This window comes from Aulonocara sp. 'chitande type north' Nkhata Bay, linkage group LG1, assembly GCF_057382095.1.
Source record: "Aulonocara sp. 'chitande type north' Nkhata Bay isolate Kocher_YH1m ecotype deep benthic linkage group LG1, A_spYH_male_GT1.1, whole genome shotgun sequence".
In the NCBI taxonomy this organism is placed as follows: Eukaryota; Metazoa; Chordata; class Actinopteri; order Cichliformes; family Cichlidae; genus Aulonocara; species Aulonocara sp. 'chitande type north' Nkhata Bay.
Window position 1 is genome coordinate 40,542,546 of NC_141344.1, and position 22,202 is coordinate 40,564,747.

Sequence of the window (22,202 nt, forward strand, 5' to 3'; positions counted from 1 at the left end):
CCACTTGATTATAACTGATTTATTTATAACATTTTATATAAAAGAAAAACGAGAAGCACATTAATTCATAAATGTGATCTAACAAAGGTAAAGGGAAAAAATTAACCATGTTTGCTGTTCATATGTCTTGTAATTGGGATGAAGTAAACATCTGTTGAGTAATTTAACATAAAATTGTTTGATAGTGTTAATTTGGAAAGCCAAAACTCTAGCGGGTCCACCAGACCCATGAACACTGGCTGAGTAACAAAAATACGAACACCACACAAGGGTTAAACAGCTTATTTGTGTAAAGTTAACTGAACCTGTTATGTTAATGTAATAACAAAATAGCAAGTGGGAATACAAACTTTATTTTAGTCAGAGTTTTTTATTCTAATTGTCCTCAGCTTGAACCAATTAAATAGAAATGAGCAGAGAAAAAGAAGGAAATCTATTAAAATCTAAAATCTATTTTCTGTTGCCTACATTGTAGAGGGTGACTTTGCTTCTAAACAGGAAAATGAGTACAGGGTTAAAGTGGGATACAGCAGGTGGGGGAACCCTAAAACTGATTGTAATGGCTCAGTGTGGGGAAAACAACTCATAACTGACGATCATTTCTAATGTGAGCTCCAGTAAACTCTTGGCTCTGACGGAGGCGGTCGCATCTTTCCCCGTGTCCCTCACCTTATCTTTCCTGCTTGGCTTGTCCTTCTCTAGTCTCAACTAACTTTAAGAGAGAACCTCAGAGAGCTTCTCCATCTTGTTCTCTAAAACCTAAAGAATTATGGATTTGATTAACTGGTCCCTCAACCCAATTGACACCCTTTTGTCGACGAGAAGCCAGGATTCGAGAGAGCCTGATTGTCCTGGAGGGACATTTCCTGCCGGATAAACGATGGATGGGTGGCAGCATTGGCACAGCGTTTTTCTGGCGGGACTGTCGATTGAGGACATAGAAGATTTATACCTATTTGGAACCATGATAACAGGGTTCTTGCTGATCAGAGCTGGCTCGGCGCTGGCTTATCAAAGATTAAAGAAAGCGATTACAGCTGGTCAAAACCCCACAAGGCTGGCCACTATGATCGAAGCGACGGGAAATACCGCTTATGACCTGCAGTCATGCCAGCATTGTGCAAAAAACAAAAACAAAAAATCCCCCAAAAAATCAAAACTCTCAGCCACTTTCAACTCTAACTATAGTGCATGGTTTTGCCTCCTGTTATGTGACATCCTCTGGGATTTACACGTACAGCACTGCCTTTCATGTGTTGCTGTTTAGGATCAAATCGGTTTGATGTTTGAAGCCTTAAATCTGTCAAATCAAAATTAACGAGCCTGTTCTGAAAATGTAAAGAGTAGGAAATACAGATATTGGTTCAAAAATGTAGGGAGTCAATATAAAGAGAACTACTCAGTTAAAGCAGAGATACGTGAAAATTCAAAGTACAGTAACAAAGTATTTGTATGCCATTATTTAACACTTCACATCAGCTAAGCATTTATTGTTGGACCAATGACTGAAATAACTCATAGCAGGAAGGAGGTTTGGCCTGGACTTGAGCAGCAGACAGTGGCTGAGAAGACCTTCCAACAGAAGTTCAGATACAGTAAAAGCTGACGTCCTTTTTCTTGTAGTGTTCTGCTTTCATTTGTCTGTGTGAACACAATCTCCTGGCTCTCTGAGCAAAAGTATAAAACGTAAAGTATAAAACGCTTTGACACCCAGTACCCAGCTCGTATTTGGCAAAAGGACTGACTTTGCAGTTGATATAAACTAAAGAAAACCTCAACCCTCATCTCTCAAAATAAACCAAGAAAAAACAAATAGTAAACACTTTAAAAACTATTCTTAACCATGAAGCTTTCACTGTGTTTTACTTCTGGCTGAAATACCTCAAACTAAATAACTAAGTCTGAACACTGCTACTGTAGATTTTTTTCTTTGCATGGTGGGTACATTTATCACAGCATGTGGATGAACTCAAGCTTGCAATATTTGAAATGCCATCACTCACCACATCCTTCTGAAAGTAGATGAGGGCACCAGCTGCAAACTGAGTGATGAGGATGAGCAGGATGACGCTGAAGTACTGAGGAGGATCACAGAGAACAGTGAATACAAAAATTTAGGGGCATGTGAACAGCTGTATAAATAAAACTGAATTGAATTAAATTGAAATTGAACAGTCAGACCCACCTCTATATGTTAGTTAGTGGTACATACACAAGCATATCCCTCTATTATGTTTTACTGTTGTCAAGAGGGAGAGCAGCAAATAAACTCCATATCCAAATGCAGTTAATGCCAGTGCATCTCAAGCTGATTCAAGTCCAGATTCTAACTTCAGAGGTGAACCTGCTGGTGTGCTTTGACTCATTATCCTAACCCAAGAGCACTTGAACATCCTGTCATTCTCCTTCAGAATTTTCTGGTAGAGACCAAAACTCATGGTTCCATCGATTATGACAAGTCACCCAGCTCCTGAAGCTGCAAAGCAGAACACCACACTACCAACACCACGTTTGACTCTGGCATAATATTCTTTTTGTGCAACACTGTGTTAGTAACCAGATACCAGATGTAACACCAGTTGTAACAGGACACAAACCTTCAGTCCAGAGAATATTTTCCCCCAAAATGTTGGGATCGAGATGTTTTTTTGACAAATACACTTTTGTGTTCTTTTTGCTCAGCAGCGCTTTTCGCCTTGGAACTCTCACGTGAAAGCATTTTTTGCCCAGTCTCTTTCTTACTGTTGAATCACAAATGATGAATAACTGACCAAATGAGGCCCTATTTATTTCCCCTAATAAATGAAATGACAATTTTGAATTTATTCAGGTTATATTTGTCTTATATATAAGATATATTTAGTTTTATAATCTGAAACATTTAAATATCACAAATAGATGGGGAAAAAAAAGAAATCAGGAAGGGGGAAAAACTTTTGACAGTATTGTAAATAAATGATGTACAAAGTCTGCTTATTGACAAAGTCTCCTATCATCAAGAAGAATTGGCTGTGTGAAGCCTCAATCACTACTTTCACAACACTTAGAAGAAACATTGTAGAGATGCTAGAAAAAAAGCCACAAAAATTTACAGTGGACTGCTGAACACTGGATAACAACGGTACTGATAAAAGGGCACAAGTGCTCACTGGAAAACACGGTGGCATGTTTCAAGTATGCAAGACACTAACCCAGGTTTAGCCTTACTCTGGCCTGGGTGTAGCTGCTGAATGATGATATTGGATAGAATGGAAGTTGGTAGATAGTTTGGTAAGCGCACGTGCAGATACCAAAGTCCAGATCTCACTGTTTTGATGTCCTTTCTGTTTGTTTCTCTTCAGCTATCTTCTACCTTGTCTCCCTCAGTAATGTATTTGCAGCTATTACTCCACAAGGGTGTGATGCACAATCTCCTCTCAATAGCTAATGCCAAGTTGTGTCTTCTATTTGAACTCTGGGAAACACTGATGTGAACTTCTCTCCAGGTGATGGAACCTCCCTTCCAGGTGAATTGTCAACATATCGTTTGATGTGTTTCTCTGTGTGAACTCGTACACACTTTTATTGTTGTGGAAATCTTCTGGACTTAAAGTACTGCGATTAGCTGAACTGTTCTTTCCAAAACATGCAGTAGTTGAATAAGCTCTTAAAGTAACACAGCTAATGGTCTTCAGTAGTGGTGCAACGGATCACGGTTGATTCATAATCCGAACCGATCCCACTCCACGGTTCGGTACGCACGTGATCCGAAGATTCAAAAACGAAGGAAAAAAAGTATGTGTATGGTGCGCGTGGTGGGTCTGTCAAGCGGTTGCGCCAGCGGTCCAAGTGGAGGAGCAGAGGAGGTTGCGGCATTTAAGCAGCCCTTTGCTGCCCAGTCTGACCGGGCTAAAGCTGTTACAGAAGCTACTGGGGTGTTAGCTGCAGACGGGAGGCCGTATTCTGTTGTGCAAAACAAGGGGTTTAAACGGTGATGAACGTGCTTGAGCCACGCTATGATATCTCGTTGTGCGTCCACTTCCGTGACAAGATCGTTCCAAGCATGTATGAGCAGGAGAAGTTTAAAGTTATGGCTGAACTGTCCCAGGCATCTTCTGTTGCCCTAACTACAAATGGGTGGACCTCCAGGGCAACGGAAAGCTACGTGACCGTGACCGCTCATTATATCACAGCGGAGTGGTGGATACAAAGCCCTGTACTGTATTGCATGGATTGAGTCTTGAGTTGAATGTTTTTAATAGGCAAAAAATACTTAAATAAGTTAATAAGTTATGTTAAGTTTGCTGATCCGAAAATTGATCCGATCCATGACTTAAAACCGTGATCCGATCCGAACCGTGAGATTTTTGATCCGTTGCACCACTAGTCTTCAGTAAGGATGCAAAAGTTAACTATTGACAGGAAAACCTTTACATCATTTATATTTTTTCATTATCATGTCTAAATGGGGACGGTACACACACATACTCACCAGGCTCAGCAGAGAGCGGACCTCATAAATGGCCCCCAAGCAACCGAAGAAGCTTATGAGAATGGGGAAAGCTCCAACTCCTATCAAAATGTAGCATGCCAACTTCACATCTGTGGAGTTTTCTGAGGATCAGCAACAGAGATCTCAGGTTACAAACTGCAAGCTGTCAGAGCGTGTGACTATGGCTACCATACTGTTAGGATATACATTATGCTTTTTGTTTAAGTAGCAAAGCACATTGGTCACACATGCATGTTTGAGTTGTAACTTGTTTCTAAGGCGATTTCATCACAGTGGTAAGTTTACATTATTCAACTATAACCGAGCAACGTGATCAAATGTCAGACTGAATTTAAGAATGTTACAGCTGACCTACCAGATCCCGACATCCATGGATTGGAATTACACAGTAATTGTGTAAATGTTTTTTTCCTGTATGCCATGAAATGCTAGATATTTACTAAAGTGATTTTTATGTCGTGTAAGATTCAGAAAATAATCTAAGAGACTTTCGATCTTTCTAAGCCCCATTAATTAAACAAAACAAAAAGAGTGAGACAAGAGTTAGTACTTTCCCAGTCATCCTAAATCTAGCTGTAGGGAGTTATACAAAATATACCTAACACAACAGTTAGACATTAAAGTAAAACAGACTGTGTGGACTTGTTATCAGTGTTGCAATTGATCAACTTTCCCATTAACTGAAGCATTTTGACATTTCAACATTGTATAGTACAGAACTGAGAGAAGAACAAACAACAAACTACATGAAGGTGATTTGAAGTAGATGACTGCACGTCTTCATTATGAACACATTTCTAAAGTTTGACTATAATATCGGAAACACTGCAAACCCATCAGGTAACTTAAAAAAAAATATTGATTCCCAGTCTGCTTTTGTATTGCGGTTCCCATGTGAGCTCTAAAACAAAATCTAAATACTTATTTGAGTATGACCTCAATAATAACGGAGCCCACAGGGCAGATTTAATAATGCTCTGCACAAGTAACGACGTTACCTTTTTCAGTAACGAGTAATCTAAATAATTACTATTCCTATCGTTACAACGCCGTTACCGTTACTAACAAGAAAATGCGGTGCGGTCGTGTTACTATTTTTCAACAAACAGGCGGCTGAAGCTGTCTTCAGCTTACTGCATCTTATATCAGTTGCACGGAAGTAGCTGTAAGTAATCTGGGCGATAACTTTTTGGCACAACACGAGATAAGGCGGCAAAACAATCGCATGAATGCTGCTGTTTGGCTGAGGTAAAACCAGAGTCATGATAAACGATATATACGCGTTTTTTTCTCAATAGTTTCGTCATGTTTAACGTCTAAGGACAGCGCAGCGAGCACTCTCTGCATATGACCAAAAAAATAAAAAAACAAACAAAAATCAGCCCTTTCGTGTTGGTAGAAAAATGTCAACCAATCAAAAAATGATATGGCACCATGACATTTGGTTGTTTAGGAAGAGGGGGAAGTTTTAGGAGTGACGGAGAGAGAGAGAGAGTTTTGAGATGTGAGAGATTTGTGACGTTTAGCGTGTTTGGAGTGTGTACTTAATGTGTTGTCTTGTGTAGTTAGTGTGTAGTGTTGTGGATGATATATATCAAGCTCAGGTCCTCTACCAGAGGCCTGGGAGCTTGAGGGTCCTGCGCAGTATCTTAGCTGTTCCCAGGACTGCACTCTTCTGGACAGAGATCTCCGATGTTGTTCCCGGGATCTGCTGGAGCCACTCGCCTAGCTTGGGAGTCACCGCAGCTAGTGCTCCGATTACCACGGGGACCACCGTTACCTTCACCCTCCACATCCTCTCGAGCTCTTCTCTGAGCCCTTGGTATTTCTCCAGCTTCTCGTGTTCCTTCTTCCTGATATTGCTGTCATTCGGAACCGCTACATCGATCACTACGGCCGTCTTCTTCTGTTTGTCTACCACCACTATGTCCGGTTGGTTAGCCACCACCATTTTGTCCGTCTGTATCTGGAAGTCCCACAGGATCTTAGCTCGGTCATTCTCCACCACCCTTGGGGGCATCTCCCATTTTGACCTCGGGACTTCCAGGTTATACTCGGCACAGATGTTCCTGTACACTATGCCGGCCACTTGGTTATGGCGTTCCATGTATGCCTTGCCTGCTAGCATCTTGCACCCTGCTGTTATGTGCTGGATTGTCTCTGGGGCATCTTTACACAGCCTGCACCTGGGGTCTTGCCTGGTGTGATAGACCCCAGCCTCTATGGATCTTGTGCTCAGAGCTTGTTCTTGTGCTGCCATGATTAGTGCCTCTGTGCTGTCTTTCAGTCCAGCTTTGTCCAGCCACTGGTAGGATTTCTGGATATCAGCCACCTCCTCTATCTGCCGGTGGTACATACCGTGCAGGGGCCTGTCCTTCCATGATGGTTCCTCGTCTCCCTCCTCTTTCTTGGGTTTCTGCTGCCTGAGGTATTCACTGAGCACTCGGTCAGTTGGGGCCATCTTCCCAATGTATTCTTGGATGTTCCTTGTCTCATCCTGGACTGTGGTACTGACACTCACCAGTCCCCGGCCCCCTTCCTTCCGATTAGCGTACAGCCTCAGGGTGCTGGACTTGGGGTGAAACCCTCCATGCATGGTAAGGAGCTTTCTTGTCTTTATGTCAGTGGCTTCTATCTCCTCCTTTGGCCAGCCTATTACCCCAGCATGGTACCTGATCACGGGCAGGGCGTACGTGTTGATGGCCTGGATCTTGTTCTCACCATTCAGCTGACTCCTCAGGACTTGCCTGACCCTCTGCAGGTACTTGGTGGTTGCAGCTTTTCTAGCGGCCTCTTCATGGTTCCCATTTGCCTGCGGGATCCCCAGGTACTTGTAACTGTCCTCTATGTCTGCAATGTTGCTTTCTGGTAGTTCAATCCCCTCAGTTCTGACTACCTTCCCTCTCTTTGTTTTATATATATATATATATATATATATATATATATATATATCTGTCCAGAAGAGCGCAGTCCTGGGAACAGCTAAGATACAACGCAGGACCCTCAAGCTCCCAGGCCTCTGGTAGAGGACCCGAGCTTGAAGGATAAACCGCCCGCAGGGGCGTGCTGGGTGTTTTATATATATATATATATATATATATATATATATATATATATATATATATATGCCTCTCTCTCTCCTGAGAGAGAGGCAGTCGCTCCATATATCGGTTATTAAGCTTAACGTGGGAATGCTTTACAAACATTCAGAGATGAACTTACACACTTGCATTACTTCTCTCTGGGATAACTTCCTCGGAGATGAAATGCTGGTTTGGTAGCGAGACTACAAATACACACAGCCGCTCTATCACGTGACCACACTGCTCCGATGTGCTACGGTTGTGAGCCGAGTTACGTGGTGTTGCAAGTTTTGTGAGGTGCTTTTTTGATATTTAATGGATCGGATTACATTTTTTATTTTTCTCCGATATCCGATCCAGTAATTTACGTCAGTATCGGACCGATACCGATACGTAATATCGGATCGATCCATCTCTAATCTGTACATAAGTGAGACATTTCATACGGTTTGCGTTGTATGACCACATTCCTGAGCTCAACTCTCTGGACTTGTGCTATCAGGCCGTCTGTCTATCCTTTCAGCTTTGTCCAGCCAGTGATGTATTGTGGGTTGCGAGTGTGGAGTCATGAGTAAGGGAGTGAGCGCACTAGGCTGATGTGATGCATACTGATGCTGGACAGAGCTGAAAGAGCCCTGTGTCTGATGAGGGCACCTGCTGAGCAGCCATGGCTGACAAACATCCTCAGTGATGTGCGCTGTTCTATTCTTTCTCTATTACACTTGGTCACTGTCTCTATATGTCTTCACTGAACCCTCTTCAGTCATGTCTGTACCTTTCCCCCCCTCATGGACACAACTCATCTTTCTCTTTCTCTTTATCTCTTTTTACCATCTTGACATATTATTACTGCAGGTTAACCTTGTAAGTTTTAAAGATCTTTCTGATGTTAGATTTACAATCTGCTATGTCATAACCAACAATGGCTCTTCAGTTACTGAACAACTACAAACAGATGCGTTTCCAAACTGAAACTTTTGGTATATGACTTTGGTTTAAGATTTAGTCATGAAAATGTTTCTGTTTTAGTCAGACTTCAAACATCTGACATTTAACCTCCTAGGACCTGGCGTCCACATATGTGGACATCACATTTTGGGTTATTTAGACCAAAATACTAAATCTTGCTCTACAAGGGCCTGATATCCACTTATGAGGACACTATACTGCTACTCTTCTATCGAAATTTTAAATGAATATCCTCATATGTGGCAAAAATTAGGTAAAAAAGAAAAATCTGGTAATTCTTTGTTTTTATATTCATCAGGTCCCAATCAGCCCAAATATCAAAGAGAAATTAATAATGCATATCATGGAAGAGTTCGGGTCTTAGGAGGTTAATCCAGTTTTCCTCTTTGACACTTTAGTATTCATTCATGGGCTTTAATTTTGTATCCCTCAAGAATTTTGATGTCCCATCAAGTGTTCTTTTGATCTAAGGCAAGGTTATTGAGATTCCTTAGAGACCATGTCCCTCTGGTCTGTACTGCACTGATACAGACACACAGTCCAGATCAAAGTTTTAAGTTTTGATACCAGTATTAAATCTTTATTTCTATTTGGAAAATATTAACTATTATTGTTAATAATAACTGTTATGTGTAAGGTAGTATCATGCCCAACTTGAACACCTGCAGAAGCAAATATCTGTGAGGAATGCAAAAAAACCCTTCCTAATAAGTATTAAAATAATCATAACCGTTGTTTGTTTTTTGTGATTTTTCCTGACTGACTGAATTCATTAGAGGGTCCTTTGTCCCTCTTGGGGGGAAACTCCCACTAGGTTTATATCTGGGACTCTCCACCATTTGACCTTAGAACTGAAGAAGCTTCTCGGATGAGAGGTGAAACGTCTTCAAGTAACTTAAAGAAGTCCAGACGCTTTTCTTTCCAAGCTCCTTAGTTGAAAAAAGCACTTCACAAAAACTTCATGAGAAACTTTAAAACCAATGTCACTGACTGTTATATCTTAATTATCTCATTTAATCATGGCTCAACGTGCTTTATATCTTAAGGTAAAGACCCTACAGTAATTGAAAGAAAACAGAGAAAACTCCAACAATCACATGAACCCCTATTTTGGCAACAGTGGGAAGGAAAAACTTCCTTTTAACAGGAAGAAACATCCAGCAGAACCAGACTCAGGAATGGATGGCCATCTGCTGCGACCAGTTGGGGCTAGGAAAAGGAAGATGGGACAAAGACACACTGTGGAACAGAGCCAGCGATTAATAATAACTAATAATTAAATGCAGAAAGGTGTGTAAACACGTAGTAAGGGGAATCCCCAAGCAGCCTAGATGCACTGCAGTGTAACTAAGGGAGAATTCAGGATCACTTAATCCTGCCCTAGCTATAGAGTACAAAAACTTCAGTTTTATCTGAATTTAGAAGCAGGTCATCCAGGGCTTTATATCTTTAAGACATTCAGTTTAACTAATTGGTGTGTGTTATCTGGCTTCATGGACAGATAGAGCTGGGTGTCATCTGCATAGCAGTGAAAATGTATGCTATGTCTTCTAATGATGCTGCCTAAGGGAAGCATGTATAATGTAAACAGAATTGGTCCTAGCACTGAACCCTGTGGAACTCCATAATTAACCTCAATGTGTGAAGAGGACTCTCCATTTACATGCACAAACTGGAGTCTATTAGATAGATATGATACAAACCACTGCAGTGCAGTACCTGTAATACCTACAGCATGTTCTAATCGCTCTAATAGGATATTATGGTCGACAGTATCGAACGCTGCACTGAGGTCTAGCAGGACAAGCACAGAGATGAGTCCACTGTCAGAGGCCATAAGAAGATCATTTGTAACCTTCACTAAAGCTGTTTCTGTGCTGTGATGAGCTCTGAAACCTGACTGAAACTCTTCAATAAGCCTCTGCAGATGATCTGTTAGCTGTTTGACAACTACTCTTTCAAGGATGTTTGATATGAAAGGAAGGTTGGAGATTGGCCTATAATTAGCTAAGACTGCTGGGTCTAGAGACAGCCAGCTTGAAGGCAAAGAGCAAAACAAACAAAAAATTAAGAAAAGTAGCTGGATATATTGGTTTAACTCAACATACTTACAATATATTTTTTAAGATCAATTACTGATAATCCTGTTGCTAATGGAATAACCACATAAAAAAGTACACATAGCCCATACTACTACTTTGAGGAAGTTTAGGAAACAGACAGTTTGTAGCACATACTTCATGTCGATTAAATTATTATAGATTATATTTGACCATCCCCCCAAAAATCACAATCTAAAACCAAAATCTATAACTCATCAGTGTCATAGGCTGTAACATAGTTTCTCTGCACCGGTTTAATGTCTATGATGTATAGTCACAGAAGTATCAATACATTGGATGTAAAAAACATAGATTCATTACTAAAATAATTACTGTAAAAGGGATTTCATGGTAAGCTGTCTCTAAAAATAGATTCTGGTTTTGTTTTACAGATTTTAACCTTATTTTAAATAGGATTTGATGATTGTTAAAAAAAACAAAAATCAATTATCCAGAATTCGCTAGAAAGTGTTAAAAAAATGAAATCCTTTGACAAAATAAGAATGGTATGCTTATGTCTGATCATATATTGATACAGTTTTGAGTTTCATAGTTTGTGTTTTAACAATTCAAATAAGTAAACCATAAAATCTGAGGTTCCCAATGTTTGCATTTCTTCTTTTTTCTTCCTGTCACACAAACAAACAGTGATACTTGGAGCTAGAACATGGCCACATTTAGGCTCTTAATCATAGCTTCTTGTTTTTTTGGCCTAAATGCAATCCACAAGGGGTTTAGTGGGAAGTATCCACTGGAGAAAATACAATATAGCATTTCTGTTTTAGTAGGACTCACACCAAACGCTGGTCAAGACAGCAGGTTGTATTTTTATACTCCTATTCAATAAGAGCAGGAAAGTGACTTAAGTAAAGTTAAAACCAGAGGAGGAAAAAGTACAGACTTTCTTTACTTAGAACTATAGATACCTGTGTCTAAAAAAATACTCCAATAAAAGTAAAAGTACTGAAGCATCTTTTTTACTCAAGTAAAAGTGAAAAAGTAAAGGCTCTGAAATGTACTCTAAGTAGGAAAGTAAAAAGTAGCTCCTTGAAGGACATTTCTAATTCTGTACAAAGGAAACTGATCCCTGTGCTATATTAATATAATAGAATAATATTAGTACATAATAATCCAAATATTTAAATATAAATTCTAATTCAATTGAATGCACTCAGTTTGAATCTGTTATGTAGGGATTCAGCAGGTGGGGAACCCTTAGATCTGTGTAGTGTCTCCGCATAAGGAAAAGAATCACAACTCAAAATGTCTTGGCCGATTCCCATTTTCTAAACTGACTCCACACTGTATATTGTGTTGTTACTAAACTGTTGGTACAAATGTGGATTCAGCAAATTAATCTAACCATGATGGCCCCAAACAGCTGGAGGATACATATGAGAACTGCATGACAACTTAAATGCAAAACGTAAATGAATATTAGCATATTACAGTTGATTTAAACCAACACTGACCATGGACACCACAGCCACTGTGCACCAGTCCAGCACAGTGCTTTACAATAAATTAACCACAGTACGACAAGCTAACATCTTTATCTCATACAAACAACTATTTTCAGCAACACACGCGTCAAACTGCACACAACAGTTGGTATGTTTATTTATGTTTGTTAAGCTTGAATTTCAAATTACCTGACACTTAAAAAATGTAACTCCCTTCATGTTTTCTCCATGTAATGCTAGCTAGATTTGAAGTACCGCAACCACAACATACGGACACCTGCACTCCTTTCTACAGTGGCTGGGAAGTGCAAATCGCAACAAATTACAAAAACCCACAACAAATTAAAAACCCGCAACAAATTAAAAACCCGCAACAAATTAAAAACCCACAACAAATTACAAAACCCCGCAACAAATTAAAAATCCTTGACGGAAAGGGATTGTCTGAAATACCGGAAGTGACGCAACGATTAGCCTAATAGGGCTTTTGGAGCGTGATGTCACGAGAGGGGGCGTGGCCATGGTTTTTGGTTGTGGTGCCATATTTCTGGGCTAAACAAAGCGCTAGCGAAAGAGGAGCGAAAGTACACGGATAACACCAGCTATGGTTCGTACTTGCTGTGCGGTCGGTTGTAAAGTTAGATCGCACGACCGGCAAGGGAATAAGGTTGAAAATGGTTTATCTTTTCATTCTTTCCCCATCTGGAAGCAACATGAGGCAGCTCTTGTATCGGATGTTACCAAAAGAAGGCGTCTAGTCTGGATAGCAGCTGTGAGACGAGCTGATATTAATCAATGTATTATAGTAAAAAATGAGACACAGGACACAAACATGGAAGCAAGATATATAATTAGTATTATTTATAATAAATATGAAGAAATAATTGCAATTTCTTTAACCATTGAGAATAACTAAATCCTTCAGGACAATGTCACATCAGTGCACTGAACTCACTATGGCTACGTTCACACTGCAGGTCTTAATGCTCAATTCAGATTTTTATATTTAAATCTGATTTTGTGTCTGCTTGTTCACACTACAAATAAAATGTGACAGCAAAAGCGCTCCTTTGTGAACCCTCAAAGTGGCCTGCATGCGCAAAAGCAGACGTCACACACAACACGCTCTGTTCAGACCCAGACCAAACAGTAATGTTTGACTGATGGCCCTTAATATAAAGACTTGTTTCAGACTTTGCGTTCTCCAATTTTGCTTTAAGTTATTTTGTTATTTATATATGGCCTAATAATTATCCTTATTTTTAATTTGTTGTGGGTTTTTGTAATTTGTTGCGGGTTTTTGTAATTTATTGCGGGTTTTTGTAATTTATTGCGGGTTTTTGTAATTTGTTGCGGTTTTTGTAATTTGTTGCGGGTTTTTGTAATTTATTGCGGGTTTTTGTAATTTGTTGCGGTTTTTGTAATTTGTTGCGGGTTTTTGTAATTTGTTGCGGGTTTTTTTTTATTTGTTGTGGGGTTTTTTAATTTGTTGTGGGGTTTTTTAATTTGTTGTGGGGTTTTTTAATTTGTTGTGGGTTTTTGTAATTTGTTGTGGTTTTTTAATTTGTTGCGATTTGCACTTCCCAGCCACCGTACCTTTCAGCCCACTTTGACTCCCAAGTATACATGCTCTAGATAAGCGGCCCCCAGCCTTTTTGGGTCCACGGACCGGTTTAACGTCACCGGTTTAACGGATCGGCCTTTAAGGTGTCGCGGATACATACAACAAAATAAAATGATACCAACAAGACAAAAACTGTTGTATTTTTTAAATATATTAATAGACACGAATTCACTGTGTAATTGTGTAACTTTATTAGCAGCGTCGCCTGAAATGCGCCAACAATATGAAGAGTTAGATCCTCCTATCTGCCCCTTAATGCTCTCTGGCTGCTATGGTAACGTGTAAATACTTCTTTCAAAATAAGACACACAACTACAACATGGGAAAAGACTCAGGGAAACCAAGTCAACAATAAAAACCCTGAAAACCATCAATTTAAATAAACACTCAAGTACAGATACCTAAAAATTCATTCAAGTACAGTAACAAAGTATTTGTACCTCGTTACTTCCCACCACTGGTTCAAACACACAGAGAAGTACAGATGACCTCAAACCTGATCAAGCACTTACTCAGGGCAACGATGAAAGTCTGATTGTCCAGGAGAATCCAAAATCCAAAGCCAACGATGACGGCCCCAAACAGCTGGAGGATACATATGAGAACTGCATGAGAACTATCAGAATGAAAGGATGTCACAAGAAATTTGATAGTTACAAGCACCACTTCCTTTCCATGATTTTCATGTATTTAAAAAAACACTTTGATCAAAATGGGTTCTAAAAACTCACTAATGAGAAGCATGAAATTATGTGTTTTCAGAAGTATCTGTCAGAACAAATAGGAACACAGTGGAAGCTGCAAATGCAGAGGGTGAAATGCAGGTACAATGAAAACCCACTCTATTAAGAGTTTTAATGCAACAGCGCAAATTGTCCTGAGTTGATTAATTTCTTGACATTTTACCTTTATTTTGACTAAAAGTTGCTGTATTGAATATTCCTAAATATTAGCCAACAAGCCAACAACATGTTTGTCTATGTTTGTTTGGAATTACATTTACATTTACATCCCACTTTCTCAAATTTTTTATTGAAAATTATGCAGTTTAACATCACATTGCACTCTGAAAAGAAAGCATAGTACAAATAAGCCATTGGAGTTAAAAAAGGGAATCATGTAATCGACTTATAGCCCAAAACGTATTCTAAATCTTTGACTCATCAAGGTAGCCACCTTTGGCAGATATAACAGCTGAACACACCTGTGGCATTCTTTCCACAATAGAAATCCAATGCAACTCGTCCTGTCAAACCTGCAGCTCAAAGTCTTGTCTTCATAGTTGAAACTGAGACTTGCTTACGCATATCACACAACCTGTTAACTCTCAGAAACTTGTCCTCTGATTCAGTTGTGGCTTTAGATCTGCCGGACCTCTTCCTGTCAGAGTTTGTTTCTGAGTGGTGAATGAAACTGTACTCAATGACACCTTGACTTTTTGCTATGATGGTCTGTCTCCATTGATAATGGCCCTCTCACCATTTTTGCAGCAACGCACTACTTTCTGCAGTACAAGACTGTTCAGCTGATTTTTACAGTGCGTTCCAACACTGCTAATATGCACACAGAGGGGGTTGTAAGTAATCTAAAACAGTTGAAACAGCTGTAGGAATTAGTAGCACCAGCTCTCAAGGCTTGATGAACCTCCATTGCTGCAGAACAGCTTTAAATTGTTAACCCATTTTGAAAAGCCTTTTTGTATAATTCTAACATGTAGATTACTTTTCAGTTCTGGGTAACCTTACCTTTTTTTTTTAAAAAAAGGTCTGGCAGTTCACCCACTTACCTTTGTATCATTTCGAGCTATTCATTGGACATGAACGACTTGAATTGCAATAAATAAATGGACAAATTGGGGTGTTCTAAAACTTTTGACCAGTAGTGTATGCCAAAAGTTCAGTGCGCGAAAACCACCCCCAAACTATTGCAAGCACAATTAAATTCCTTACATGTTAATTTTTATAACATGCATGCATAGAACTCACAGCCACTTGCACAAAAAAGCCATCATGCATATGAGAGTGTCTGCGTTGCACTCACTGCTACAGTTTCGCGCAGACAGGTTGCTTAATGTGCTCAAAGCTGAATCCTGCTTGCATAAACTAACTTAACTTTTCACTGTTTGGAGGGCAGAGCCCAAAGGAAGATTGGTCACTTTGGTGGACTGTTAATGTTAGTGCCTTAAACTGCCTTACACTGTCAGAGCAAAATAAGCGCTACTTTAAACCATATTTATATATCCATCCTTTTTCTTCTGCTTATCCAATTTAAGGGGTTGGAAAGTCTATTTCAGCTGTCACAGAGCAAAAGGCAGAGTACACCCTGGACAGGAATGCCTTAAATGCCTGGGCCCTTGGTATCCCAACATAACATTGCATTATCTTCTTACAAATCAATGTAACTGACATTGACACTGCACTGGCAGTCTTCATAAAGTTGAAGGAAGGATGAATGGCAAAATGTACCAAGACATTCTTGATAACAATCGGCTGCCATCCACCAGGATTATGAAGACCAAATGAGGGAGTATGCTTACAAATCATTGTAAGAAGATGATCTGTCCCTAACCACCTGTCAGTGGTTTAATCTTTTGTCATTTTAGTTATATTTACATGTTCAAAATAAACTCTATTCTATTCTATTCTATTCTATTCTATTCTATTTAGCACCATTTGACACAATCTAAGATTTATAAAATTCTTCTAAAAAGTAGATCTTAGGCCAAAGCATGATATTCTACAATACAAGCTGGACAGTTTTCCCATGCTTACTTATGTGTTATCAAATGTACTTTGTTATTGTCAGGTTTTTATCTCACCATATTAAGCGCCTTGAGGCGACTCCTGTTGTGATTTGGTGCAATATTAAATCAAACTGACGTGAACTGAATGGAGTAATAAACTCAATCACAAACATACAGCTGCTCTAACACCATCCTAAAGGTGCATTTTTCTGCAACAGAACACTTTTATGAGTCACTAGTAAATTTAAAATACTTACAAAGAAGATGAGGTTGAAGAAGAACAAGAAGTACTTGCTCGCTGTCATGCAGCCTTTCCCCATGGTCATTTATCTGTGAACATGAGACAAATGAAGAGTCATAATAGAAATTTACATTAACAGCCCCAGAAGCAGAGATTATTACAGGATGCAGTTTAATTGTAACAGCTTTAGATCAGGGATAATCTTGATGTAAAGAAGTGGCGACAGATGCTGTAAGAATTAGAGACCACTGTGGATCATGATGATCAGATCAGGACCAGGGGCTCAAATCTAAAAGATTACAGCAGCAAAACCAGTACGACCTCAATCTGTGAGCATGGGGAGACTGCACTGGCAGTCTATTCATATTAATGTACAGAATTCACCTGCTTGCTGCTACTACTGCACATTCACCCAATGTGTATGTATGTATATATAAAAAAAAAAAAACACCCAGCACGCCCCTGCGGGCGGTTTATCCTTCTGCTCCGTTCTGTAGTCGGTATCCGTAGCCAGTCTTGTTAATGATCTCACTGAGGGGGTTCAGGCCTATGCAGAACAGCAGTGGGGACAGAGCATCTCCTTGGTAGATCCCGCACTTGATGGTGACTTGTGCTATGGGCTTGGAGTTGGCCTCTAGTGTTGTACGCCACATCCCCATTGAGTTCCTGATGAAGGCTCTTAGGGTCCCATTGATCTTGTACAATTCTAGGCATTCCAGTATCCAGCTGTGGGGCATTGAGTCATAGGCCTTCTTGTAATCAATCCAGGCAGTGCACAGGTTGGTCAGTCTGGTCTTGCAGTCTCGGCTGATTGTTCTGTCTACCAGTAGCTGGTGTTTTGCGCCTCTGGTATTCTTGCCAATTCCTTTCTGTGTCCCGCTCATGTATTGACCCATGTGCCTGTTCATCTTAGCCGATATGATGCCTGACAGGAGCTTCCATGTAGTACTGAGGCAGGTTATTGGTCGGTAGTTGGAGGGGACCGGTCCCTTCTTGGGGTCCTTGGGGATCAGGACCGTCCGGCCTTCAGTTAGCCATTCCGGGTGTCTCTCGTTAACTAGCAGCTGGTTCATTTGTGCTGCCAGACGCTCGTGGAGTGCAGTCAGCTTCTTCAGCCAGTAGGCGTGAACCATGTCGGGCCCTGGTGCTGTCCAACTCTTCATACTGGAGACCCTTTCTTGGATATCTGCCACTGTGATGGTTACTGGACCCTGTTCAGGGAGGTCGCTGTGGTCTGCCCTCAGATCCTCTAGCCACTGAGCATTGCCGTTATGGGTTGCGTCCTTCTCCCATATGCTCTTCCAGTATTGCTCCGTCTCCAGCCTTGGTGGTGCTGTTCTCTTATTGTTCCCTTGCCACTGAGAGTACACCTTTGCTGGTTCTGTGGAGAACAGCTGGTTTATTCTCCTGCCTTCTATCTCTCTGGTGTACCTCCTCAAGCGGCTGGCCAAGGCTGTGAGTCTTTGCTTGGCAGTTTCCAAGGCCTCAGGTATGGACAGCTTGCTGTATTTCTTAGGCACCTTATTTGTCGCACCTTGCTGCAACTCCGTTAGTTGGCTAACCTCCCTCCGTGCTACTTTGATCTTGCCCTCTAGCCTCCTTCTCCATGGAGGGTACTGCCCCTTGTCGCTGTTCAACTTGTAGCCAAGCATCTCACTGATCACTGCTGCCGTATTGTAGATCAGCTTGTTAGTGTCGGTAATCGTGGTTGTAGGTATTGCCCGTAGTGCTGCATTAACATCATCTAGCAGACCTTCTGAGGGTACTTCACGTAATCTTGGTAACCGGCTACGGGGGATCCAGGTTTCAAGCTTGGCCATGATCCTATTTTTCAGGTCAGTTCCTCTCGCACTCAACGATCCTTCTCCTATCGCACTTGGGGCTATGTACCCAATCTCGGGTGGGGGTGATGATATCGCCCCCCTGACCTGGCGTCCTGACTCCTCCTTGCCGTAGCATTTGTGTTGTACCTCGTCAATCTCTAGCTGTGAGAGCAGTCCCTTCTTTCGAATGTTGGAACACTGAGCTACTAGTTGTTTCGCCGTCATTGTGGATGTTGGGTATCGAAGAATCCATAGGTCCCTCATCCTATTCATGTAGCCCCTTCCGCCGGGGTTACTTGTGTAGTAGCATTCCAACATTTACAGCAGAAACATAAAATGTACAAAAAAACAAAAAGAATAATAACTACAATAATTAAACAGCAATAAAATAACTGTCAGTTACCCACTGAGTCAAAGGCCAGTGAATAAAAATGAGTTTTTAATCTGGATTTAGAAACCAGCACTGATGCAGATTGCCTAATGTGAAGAGGAAGATCATTCCAAAGCTTTGGGGCAACAGTAGAGTCTCCTCTAAGTTTCAGCCGTGATCTACTGACTGAGAGCAACAGCTCAGCTGACCGGAGTGAATGAGGGGGGACAATGAGGTGCCAGACCATTTAAGGATTTTATAACCAGTGAAAGGATTTTAAAATAGATTCTAAATTCAATTGGAAGCCAATGTAAGGAGGCCAGAACTGGAGTAATATGCTCAAATTATCTTTTTACCAGTTAAAAGCTGTGCCGCAGCATTCTGCAACAGTTGCAGGTGTGACAGAGTGGATGCACTCAGATGGAGAAAACAACAGCCATCGCATCCTGCCCGCGTCCCAAGACCAAAAAAGGTTCTTGGGGCTGGCTGGGTACTACTGTTGGTTTGTGCCTGGGTTTGCAGAGTTATCCAGTCCCTTGACTGAGCTCACCCAAAATGTGGAGCCAGATCTGGTCCAGTGGATGGAGCAGTGCCAGAGGCTGCGGGCCATTTTGTCCCAGCAGGTAAGGAGGCCATTGTGTACATCAGCTGAAAGCTGTCAGAGAGCGTAAGGCCACATATATCACGGAGGAGGAGTGTCTGACCACGTGGTGTCCAGTCCACTCCCTTCGTTATCTGGTCGTTAAGTGATGACGTGACGAATCCTACTTCCGGGCCTAAAGTAGTCTGCATTTAATATGGCTATGTGTTAACTATGTGTTGTTAACATGTTTAATGTTTTGTATTTTCTTCTATTTGATCTCAAAAAGCTCCTAAAACAGTCAGTGATCCCTGTTGACCTCCCTCGGCTTTTATTACCGCTAATCATTTATTTAAGCTCAGTTTTTAAAACCTTAGGATGTAACTACAGCCCAGCCCATGCAGCAGTATATGAATGACTAACCTCGTATTGTGGATGGATTATCTCAGTTGTTCTCCTGGCTGAAGTTTGGTCCTTTTACAGCATCCTGCCATGCGATTACATTTGTTCCTGACCACCGAGAACACTCACGTTAACTTTTATCCAGTGGAAAAAAGTTAGCTTGTTTATATTATGCTAACATAGCTGTGTCGCTAGCGGTCACGTAGCACATCATTATATACCAGCTAGCCAAACTTCAGCAACCCTACAAACGTCACTGCTGTTTAGTTTTCTGTCTTCATTTATGTTGGAAGTGATAACAGAGCTGTACGTTTTAATTTGTTTCCAAAACCCCGCAGTCAGGACATGCTATATTGTATTTAGATAGAAGCTAACGAGCTAACTCCCTGCTAACTTCTAACTCCGTTAAATGTCATAAATTCCGTTTTCATGGATGCCTGGATGTTAAACTCAATTGTTACACCTGGTAGAGCAGGTGCAAATCGTCATGGCCAATTTTCTCTCTATTTGCAGGTGTAACTTACTGGATTGCCGTACCAAACTGCAAATTACTTCTGTGTGGTGGCTCATATCTGTGGGGGAAAAAAACAAACCAACCTGAATGGACCATCAATCAGCCCTCACTCCACAGAGTAGTGGCATTTACTGTCCAATAAATCTATGGAAATCTGGGTGAGATATGGAAAACTTGCTCAATGCTTCCCCTGGCAGTGGAGCCCTGTGGGCGACCCACTTTCCTGTTACTGTAAATCGGTTACACCAGTGTTTGTTCCAGCTTGGAAAGGGTGGTACCTGCAGTGATGGCAGTGGGAAGAGACTATCCAGTGAGAAAAATTTTGGTGACTTCCTGTAGCAAAGTCAGATTGAAGTGACTGTCTAACCACACACACACACACACACACACACACACACACACACACACACACACACACACACACACACACACACACACACACAATTAAGCCGATCTTCTATGGTCTGATTTCAAACTTTGGATCTTTTAAGGACAAATTGTTAGCGGGGTTGGGCGATCTAAAAGTGAAAGTCAAAAGCATAGACATTTTTTATGAGCCACTCAAGTAACTCTGGCATTCAATATATTTGGAAAGGCGCTACTGAGATGAAACTCTCACCGGTTGCTGGTAAGAACCCATCCAATCCACACATGCAAAGAAATCAAACAATAGATGTCCATAAATTATGTGTCATTATGAGAAATGGCACAAGGAACAATATTGAACACTGTTACTGAAATGTATTTATTACTTTGTACAGAAGCCTTTGTTGGTGACGACAGCTTCAAGACTCCCGTACGGAGAAACTAGTTGCATGCATTGCTCAGGTGTGATTGTGGCCCATTCTTCCACACAAACAACCTTCACATCCTGAAGGCACCTTCTGTGAACTGTGAGTTTTTCAATTGGATTCATGTCAGGTGATTGGCTGGGCCATTCTAGCAGCTTTATTTTCTTTCTCTGAAACCAGTTGACAGTTTCTTTGGCTGTGTGCTTTGGATCATTGCATTGCTGAAAGATCCACCCTTATTTCATCTTCATCATCCTGGTAGATGGCAGTCAATTTTTATCAAGAATGTCTGGGTACATTTTTCCATTCATCCTTCCTTCGATTTTTAGAGGACTGCCAGTGCCATATGCCAATAAACAGCCCTACAGCATAGTTCCACCTTCAAACGTCACTGCTGGTATCGTGTTTTGGGGGTGATACGCAGTGGCTTTTGACGTCCAAACAGGATCTGTATTGTGGCATCCAAACAGTTAAATTTTGGTCCGATCTGATCAGACTCTCCCCAGTATTTCACAGACAGTCTAAATTTTGTTCAGCAAACTTTAAATGCACTTGAACATGCTATTTCTTCAGCAATGGAGTCTTAATTATACAAAGAGCTGACAAAAAAGCTGAAACACAGTCAGCCTTTGGTTTTATTCTGAAACGTAATAAATGAATAAAACTAAGACACGACAAGCAGACTTAACTCTCCTCCTGCCTCTCCTTTTCTACCCCCTCCTCCTTTTTCCCAGCCTCTGCTAGTACCAGGCACAACCCTACATAGCTCAGCAGCTCTCAGTGACGCAACACACTGTGAGATTAGGGCACAAGGGTATACTATGAAAGAAGCTCAACACAGCGAGGCTTTCTTTGCATTAATTGACTTGGCAAGCCCAGTCGAGACAGTAAGTATCACAGTGGTGGTTATCAGCTATATCTGTTAAACTAGGCTTTTTGGTCCAGGCTCTGTGCACACTCACATATAAATGAGCATTTCACATGTCATATGCCTCTTCTTCCACA

The 22,202-nt window shown here is 40.9% G+C and overlaps 1 protein-coding gene across 1 annotated transcript in view; it reads right to left on the bottom strand.

Moving 5' to 3' along the window:
• Positions 1-22,202, bottom strand: part of LOC147339574 (CD82 antigen-like) — a 40,116-nt gene that overhangs the window by 6,945 nt on the left and 10,969 nt on the right. Inside the window, exons 2-5 of the mRNA XM_086296195.1 lie at positions 16,734-16,806; positions 14,246-14,318; positions 4,472-4,593; positions 2,004-2,078 (exon numbers count right to left, since the gene is read on the bottom strand). Coding sequence (XP_086152321.1) covers positions 2,004-2,078; positions 4,472-4,593; positions 14,246-14,318; positions 16,734-16,802 — 339 coding nt within the window. The 5' untranslated portion in view covers positions 16,803-16,806. The remainder of the gene's footprint in view (positions 1-2,003; positions 2,079-4,471; positions 4,594-14,245; positions 14,319-16,733; positions 16,807-22,202) is intronic.